At 47.5% G+C, this 8,342-nt stretch overlaps 1 protein-coding gene across 2 annotated transcripts in view; it reads left to right on the top strand.

The window, feature by feature from the left end:
• The first annotated feature begins 280 nt into the window (after window positions 1-280).
• Window positions 281-8,342, top strand: part of MAP2K4 (mitogen-activated protein kinase kinase 4) — a 90,649-nt gene continuing 82,587 nt past the window's right edge. The window contains exon 1 of one of the 2 annotated variants that reach the window (XM_074342142.1): window positions 281-460. In XM_074342142.1, coding sequence (XP_074198243.1) covers window positions 352-460 — 109 coding nt within the window. In that variant the 5' untranslated portion in view covers window positions 281-351. The remainder of the gene's footprint in view (window positions 461-8,342) is intronic. The other variant, XM_074342143.1, reaches the window with a different exon arrangement.

The raw sequence follows: 8,342 nt of genomic DNA, 5'->3' as shown, positions 1-8,342 counted from the left end.
CTTCTTAAACTTTTGGGGGTCACAGACCTCTGTAGGAATGATGAAAGCTATGTACCTTCTTATCCCTCAAGGGCACACACTCCAAATTCTGCAAACCGCTTTAGGCCCCACTGCGGGCCCGCAGCCCTGGAGCACGACTTCTGCCGGCCTTTCGGGTCGGGCACCCACGACCTGGGCGGTTCTGCAGCTCAGCATCTGGTGCGGCCCCGCGTCAGGCGCGGGCGGGGGCGTGGCCGGGGCGTGTCGGAGGCGGGCCCAAGGCGGGCGCCGGCCACGCCCCTCGGCCGTGCGAGAGGCCGAGCTTGCTGCATTGCAGCCACCCCGGCGCCGCTCGGCTCCTCACTCCCAACAATGGCGGCTCCGAGCCCGAGCGGCGGCGGCGGCTCCGGGGGCGGCAGCGGCACCCCGGGCCCCGTGGGGTCCCCGGCGCCGGGCCACCCGGCCGTCAGCAGCATGCAGGGTAAGGAAGGCGGCGGCGCCGAGTCCCCGGCCCCTCGGCGCGGCCGTCGGCGTCGTCGCGGCCTGTCCCCGCGGCCTCGGACGCCCCCGGACCCGGCTGAGGAAGCCACCGCGCCGCCCGCGCCGGCCTGCCTCCCTCCCGCCGGCTTCCCGCCCCGGGGCCGGCCGCCCCGGCTCGGCCTGGCTCCGGGCAGCGGCGCGCGCAGGCCCGGGCCGCGGCCTCCGCCTGCGCTCGGCCCTCGGTCCCGCCGGCCCCCCTCCGGCCGCGGGGCCCACCTGGCCCGGGCCCGCCCCCGCCGCCGCCGCCGCCGCCGCTTACCTGGCGCGCCCCGCCCGCGTTTCCGGGAACGGCCGGCCGGGCGGCGGGGGCGGCGGCGGCGGCGGCTGCGGGAGGCGCCCGGGGCCTGGCCCGCGGGTGTCGGCCGCTCAGGTAGGCGGCGGCGGCGGCGGCGGCGGCGTCCCGGCCCCGCGCCCCAAGGCCCGGCGCCCCGGCTCCCCGCCGCCGCCGCAGTGGGCCATCTTGGTTCCCTGCAGGCGCAGCCGGGCCGGGCTGCCGCGCTGACCTCTGGGCTCCGCGATCCTCCTGGACCCTCAGTTTCCAAACTTCTGCAGGGTTTGTGCGCGCTGGGAGGGCCGGGGTGTTGCTCAGGCCTGGCCACCTGTGAGGTAATTACACAGCCACTGGCCTGGGAGACGCAGTTTGTTTCGGGCCGGGGATTTCTGTGCTGGCGTTGCATGCAGGAAAAATAAATAAATAAGAGGGAATTCGGTTTAAATGGAGAGATCCGGGAAATCGAAAGGCAGGGGTCAAAGTGGTTCAGTGTAGCGGCTGGGCGTCTGAAGCAGCCCTCCTAATTAATGACTTTGCCCACTGGGAATGCTCCTTAGCTCTGAATGGCTCTTGACGGGGGCCGGGGCGGGGGTGTCGTGAAAATACCGGGCCCCAATCCATTAGGGACCATTTCCTTGAGCTTACCGGGGGATTTTGAGTAGTCATGTTATTTTTGAAACAGAGAATCTCAGAAAGCTCTTGACAGCTTCCGCAGACTGCTTACGTTAAGTTATTAGCAGCATCAGTCAGGGTATCCTTCGTGGTCAGTGTGACCATGGTTACTCTCTGATTAAAATCTTCCTGAAGGGCTCCTAGGTCTGTCTTAACCGTGTGTCTCTTTGGGCTTGACGTTTATCGAATATTTCGTGCTTATAGAGTGTGTGATTCAGGAAGCAGAGGCAGGATTTTATTCATTTTTGTATCTCTGTCGCCCTCTCCGTGAGGTAATTTAATATACGTAAGGAACAGTGACAGATATATAGACAGGATGATGTCAGAGCTCAGAGGACACTTTCTGTGCAGGCCCTCAGATAATTAATCCAGATTGAATTAGTTATTGGGTGCCACTGTGTTGCACAGTATACAGATGAAGTAAAGATAGGTTTCCTGATCTTCCAGCTTTATAGTCTAGTTGTTGCTTGGTGAAATGAAACAGCAAAATGACAATTTAGGATTGTATTGTATATCCCAAACGAGTGACTTATAAAGCTTATAAAAATGCAAGTTTTGGGGGGGTGGGGGAGGGTTGGGAGGCTGACAGTTTGAAAAAGCTGTACACATTTATTTATTTTTGTTCAAAAAATACTTATTGAGCATCTGCCTAGTGCCAGGCATAGCCCTCTAGTGCCAGGTATCTAGAAAAGAATGAATTGGATGGTCTCATTCCTGATGGAGCTTACCCTCCTGGTAGGATGGGGGAGGGAAGCCATATGCAGATAAATAAGAAAAATTACTAAGTGAGAGCAGAGTTATGAAGGTAACAAGCTGGGTTTTCTGATAGAAGAGAACAGGGGAGAGAGCGGTCTGCTTTGATAAGTTGGTCACAGAAGACCTGTCTGGAAAGATGACACTCTTAGGATAAAGAAGAGGGTTCTAGGCAGAGGGAGCAGTGTGTGTGAAGATTCCAAAGTGGGAAAGATCTTGGAGTGTTCTAGGAACTCAAAGAAAGCCATTGTGGTTAGGGGTTATTTTGATGTTCTCCATTCTCCTCCCCAACTCCTGTGTTTCGATACCCAGTAAACTGAACTTTCTAATAAGCAGAACCCATTTTAAAAGGGAGAGGGGGGACATAAGACTTCTCTTTGAATTATTGATGAATTTTCTTTTATCTGTACCATGTCTAGCCGTGATTGATTCAGCAACCTGTTAGTTACATCTTCTTGAACCCCCTTTTAATGACTCAGAGTGAAGAGAAGCATTTGAAATTCTCAGGATGTTCTCTAGCACCATCCAGGTTGCAAAGCATGAGCTTAAGCAGCAATGTAGAACCTTTTTTGTTTTGTAGGGTTAAAGCCTAACCTCCCTTACGTCATCTACCAGACTTTGGGCTTCAGATCAGACTTCAGATCCTTAGAAGATGTTTGGTAAATGCCACTTCCCCTCCCCAGACACGGTCACTTGCCACCCCAAAACACTATCTCTCTAGGAGTGGTTAATGACCACCCTCTTTCCATTAGCAGGATTCAGTTGTGGGCTGTGTGGAACGCATTGCCTCTAATAGACATTGGTGGTGGTTCTGTGTGATAAGCACTATGCTGGCATCACCCTGCGCACTTTTCATGGCTTGAGGTTGTGGCCCAAGAGTGGTCTCAGTTAAGAAATACTCGGTTTTGTTGTTGTTGTTGTTTTTTAATATCATAATGCTTGAGTTAAGCCAGAGCTCCAGAGTCCTGAATTTGAATGTCCTCATCAGGATTTAAGATTTTTGTGACTTTAGTGGAGCCTTGAGGCTCTCCAAGCCTCAGTTTCTCAATTGGAAAGTAGGAATAATGCTTACCTTACAGGTATTTTGAGAATGCATGTAAAGCGTGGGCCTGACATACAGGGAGGTTATGATTGATACATGTTAGCCATCATCCTGTTAAAAGCAACAGTACTCTTATTTGTAACGGTCTGATTAACTGTCTCTCTCATCAGCAGGTGAGTCCCTAACTCCTGATCCACCACAGTTTCTTTAACTTCATTGCTACTGGGTCTTACCCTTTTCTCTAACCTGTTTGTTTCTGTTTTTCATTTCTGAGCATTTCCTTTCAGAATATTCCTGATGAGTCTGTATTCTGCCTGGGCTCAGGTAGCTGCTCCGCAGTGTTCCAGCTCTGTGACCTTGGGGGGCATTGCCTGCCTTTTCTGAGCTCTGAGTTTCCCATCTGAGTCAAAATAGGGATAACACCTACCTTACAGGGCTGTTGTGAGGATCACATTATTAGATTAATGCACATGGAAGTGCTTTGAAAATTATAAAATATCTGTAAGTACGTAAGGATTGCAAGTAGGCATGGTTATTTAAATGCTTTAGTTACTAGTCCCTTGACGTGTAGTAGATGTCAAAAAACTCTCGTAAACACAAGAAGTTAAAATTTATTATAGAAGACTTAAAGCAGGGAAAAATAAAATGTTTCCTTAAGCTTTACTTGGGTAGGTGAGAAATGTCAGTTTTTTAAAAATGATCAGAATAGTTAGAATCTATCATTGATTCTGAAAAACACAGAGGTACTTGTAACAGGAAGTAGTTATAAAGTGTATGTTGTAGGTGCTTCTCATACTCCTAGTGTGCTGCTCTAGGCAGTTTTTTTTTTTTTTTTTTGGTTTCAAATCTAGATGTATAACAGAAGGCTTATGGAGTAGTCCAGTCCTTACCCAATTACTTGCAGCTGAACATTTCATAAATGTCAATTTAAGTAAAAAGATGATAGCTTGATTCTACTTTTTTAAAAGATACAAAATAATGTACAGCATAGCAACTATAGTTAATACTACTGTATTGCATATTTGAAGGTTGCTGAGAGTAGATCTTAAAAGTTCTCACCACAAGAAAAAATTGTTTAACTATGTACGGTGACAGATGTTAACTAGACTTACTGTGTGGTGGTTCTTAGCAATATATGCAAATATTGAATCAAGCTGTACCCCTGAAACCAGTATAATGTATGTCAATTATACCTCAATAAAAACTTGACAGAATAAAACACACACACACATAACTTTCAAGTGTAATGAAACATATCTGTTAAGAAAAATTGAAGATTTAAAATCAGTGTACTTTTTTCTCCCAGTAGTATTTGAACATACAAAATACGTATGAAATGCCCTACTTGTGGTTATATTTGACTGTCTATTTTTACCAGTTAGTCTATGGTTTTCAAGAACCTAATTTAAAGAACTGAATTGTTCGGACGACGGATACAGTCCCAAACTCCAGCATTGCCTGCCTTTCCCAGTGTGTTGCATACTGCTTCTTTCACCGCTTATTTGACATAACCTAATGGATTAAATTCAGCTCAGCAGGTTAGTCCTCCCCAGAAGCGCAGACTGTATTTCTCTGTGTTCCCGTAGAAAGGAGAGCAAGCCTAGTATTAAAATGTAAGAAGCAGAGAAAGGTAGTGCTTTCAGGATATTATTTTCTCACATTTTCCTTTTACTGTCCCTTATCAGAGTGAATGGATGCTGAAGCTTGTTTAGGATGCGATATTAGTGAACCCTGTATTTCGAATCGTCTTTTTTTTTTTTTTTTTTTTCGTAAATTTCTCTTTTTCCTTTCCATTTCTGTTACCTAATTTGAGAAGCTGGGTCGATTTGAACCCATAGAGTTTTTCTTATTTTTAGGGGTCTGGAGATCAAAATCAACTCCATCACACATAATTCAGGTCAGTCTCCGTCTCTGGGAGGTAGAGATGGCCCATGTGAGACCACCTGAGGAAGTTAATTCAGATTTAACATTAAGAAGGGGAACCAATAGTTAGCACAGCCCTTTTTTATTGTCTTTACCTAATTTGATGCTCATAAGCCCTCTTTCAGGGTAGGTGGGCAGAACCCCCTTTCACAGGTTAGGGAGCTGACATTTAAATTAGGGAATTGCCCTAGTTGGAATGTGTTTTAATCCACCTGCGTAACAGGTGCTCCTCTTACTGCTCAGCTGCCCAGGTTCACATGGCTACTCCGAGCTCTTTCGAAGCCATTACAGCCATTCAGGTCTGAGAGGAGAATCTTTGCCAGAAGTGATGCAGATTCAGGAACAGAAGGAAGAGATTATTTTAGGTTTCAGTCGGGGCTGGAAGCTGGAAGCATCCAGCTGGGTTTGGGTTGATTTCCGAGCCTTGGTGCTTCCTGATGCTCCTTTATGTTGCAGAATTCTAAACTTGTGGGGTATTTACCCTGGCATTTTGACTTTGGGGGCATTGTGATTGGGAATCTACAGGTAAGTAGAAGCCTTTAATTAGGTGTTGGCTCAGGAGGCCAGTATAGATTTGAAAAGTGACAGAACTCTTTCAAAACTATACATAATGCAGAAAAGCACCCATGTAGCATAAGAGTTAATAACATATGTTGCCATGCTGGCTAAATTTGTCATCTGGGCAACTTATTGTCCCTGCTGATGGGCATGGGTTAGCTTCTAGCCCTTTCGCCCAACTCCAGAAAGTCTTCGTGTCTCTTCACACTGTTGGCGAGGTTGAGAACTGATGTGAACTTGCAGGGTCAAGGGCGAGGAGAGATGAGATGGGCCTGGCTTCTGGCTATGCAATGAAAGGGAGCTTTGGCCAGTAGTTAACACAGCTCAAGATGAGCCTTTCCAGAAGACACAGGATGCAAAACAGTGTGTCTAGAATACTGCTGGTTATGTGAAAAAGCACGCCATTTTGGTGCTTCTATATTTGTAAGATCTGATAGGATACAGAATCAAGTCATGACACTGGGACATTTGTTGCTTCCAGGGAGGGGAACTGGGTGGCTGAGGGACAAGAATAGAGGGAGACTTCACTATGGACTATTTTGAACCTTGTGAATGTCTTATCTTTCAAAAGAAATAGAATGAAAAAATTTTAATGTAACAACAACAGCAACAAAACGATGGGCCTTTCCTGAGCTAGCACTCCCACCGTGCACAGCTGGATTCTCGAAGATCAGCGCGCTGTTCCCCACTGCAGGGAAGAATGAGGGAGATGGACACCACAGCAGCTTTTTCAAGCCTGATTATATCTCATCTTACTAACAACACAGTTCTCAAAAGGGGGAAACTCAAAAATTGTTACCAGAGATATCTCTATTATGTATCTGGCGTGCCTGTGTCTCTTCATGCCTGACTTTGCTGAGAAATAAGTGACATTACATGGCTCCCCTGATGCATTTGCCTTTATCCCTGAGGCCTGGGTTAGGTTCCTGCCGGGGACAATACCCACCTCGGAGTTTTTCAAGTCCTCAGGACACCAGGCTGTGTCTGGGAAGGGCTGTAGCAGAGATGTAGCGAGTGGGATGGGGGTCCCCAGACCATCTGGAATCCTTTCCTTTTACCTCTCACGGTCACTGGGATTGAAAGGAAAGGGACTGGTTTTATGAGGGTTAGACTGTTCTGATAGGGAACGTGCCACAGTCATTGCTCACCTGAGGGAGAGACCAGGAATAATGATGACTGTGATATTAGCCTCTTCTGTCTCGGTCTCTGTGTTGGACACTTCAGTTTTATTACCTTGTTTAATCATCGCAGAATACTTTTGGGTATTACTCTGTTTTACAGGTGAGAAAATTGAGGCTCGTGGAGGTTAGCCACTTGCCCACAGTCACATAGTAAGGTGTTCTCTCCAGGTGTACTCAGCTGCCCCGAGCGGGCTCTAGACGACAGGACCGCCCTTGGTTACTTGGCCCGAGAGTGAGTAAGGTAGTCGTCAGGCACAGGGAGGAGAGGAGCTGGCGTGTGAGGACTGACGAGAGCCTGAGCTTTAAAAGGTGTGGGGAGGATTAGTATTCATAAAATCATGGATGGTTCTGGATGATGCAAATAACCTGGAATTATGAAATTAAGGTGGATCCCTTTTAAGTTAGAGAAAGGTGAAGTGAGGAAAGCTAAAGGAAGTAACACAGCAGGAAAGCTTTGTGGAACTCAGTCTAAGTACAGTGAAAACACAGATTTTGGGTAAGCTTAAATAAATCTTAGCTGTTAGAGCCGTAATGATATACTAAGAGTAACTTTACATTTGAAGGCAGATGCCAAAATTTTGAGGTTCAAATTGGAAGGTGGCAAACTACTGGCCTCTTCAGGCTTGGGTCAGAAGGAAGATTTGGGAGCTTGGTCTGTGGGCCTGACCCAGGAAGGAAGGCAGCTGTGATTCTCTTTATATTAGTGTGGCTTCCCGCTGTGGTTCATAGTCCATTTTCATCATTACCAGAATCCAGGAGGTCCAGGCAACTATACGGCCCTACTGAGGAAGTGGGGCTCATCTTTGCCACTGTCCTGTACCTCCCCGGACTGTTCCACCAGCCCAGAAGGGAGTGGGGATGTTTGCTGGGCCCCAGGAGGGCCGTTTCACAAGCAGAATTACATGTGGACATGCTGTTTCCTATTCTGAGATTCCTTGATATTATTCTTAATTTTATATATAAATGAGGAAACTGGGGCTCGAGTGAAATGACTCATTTGAGTTTCATAGTTGGAACTAAAACCCTGGTCTGGCAGTCTTCATTTTGTTTTCTGCTTTCTCAAATACAGTTTGCCTTTTGTTTTAATATACACTTACACTCATCCTAAACATGCTTTTAAACTGATACGGACAAGGTCACTTTATTTGATGAATACATTAAATGATAGGTTTCCAGTTAACGGCCTGTGAGGGGCTCTCAGGACTGAGGTTAGGGATGAGGAGGAGGCTGGGAGAGGCCTGGTGAGAGGAGGAGGGGAAGAGCCCCGCAGAGCTGGCTTGCATTCATAGACCTGCCAGCACCCTGCCCTGTGCATCTCGATGTTCATGCTTGGGGGTCTGAGACTGAATGAAAATAAACTTGCCTGGGGCCAGGTAAAATGACAGTGACTAAAATTTGAAACAGAAGATCATGCAATGTTAAA

Source organism: Camelus bactrianus, chromosome 16, assembly GCF_048773025.1.
Source record: "Camelus bactrianus isolate YW-2024 breed Bactrian camel chromosome 16, ASM4877302v1, whole genome shotgun sequence".
In the NCBI taxonomy this organism is placed as follows: domain Eukaryota; kingdom Metazoa; phylum Chordata; class Mammalia; order Artiodactyla; family Camelidae; genus Camelus; species Camelus bactrianus.
The sequence above is the reverse complement of the archived record's forward strand: the minus strand, read 5'-3'. Positions and strand labels throughout refer to the sequence as shown.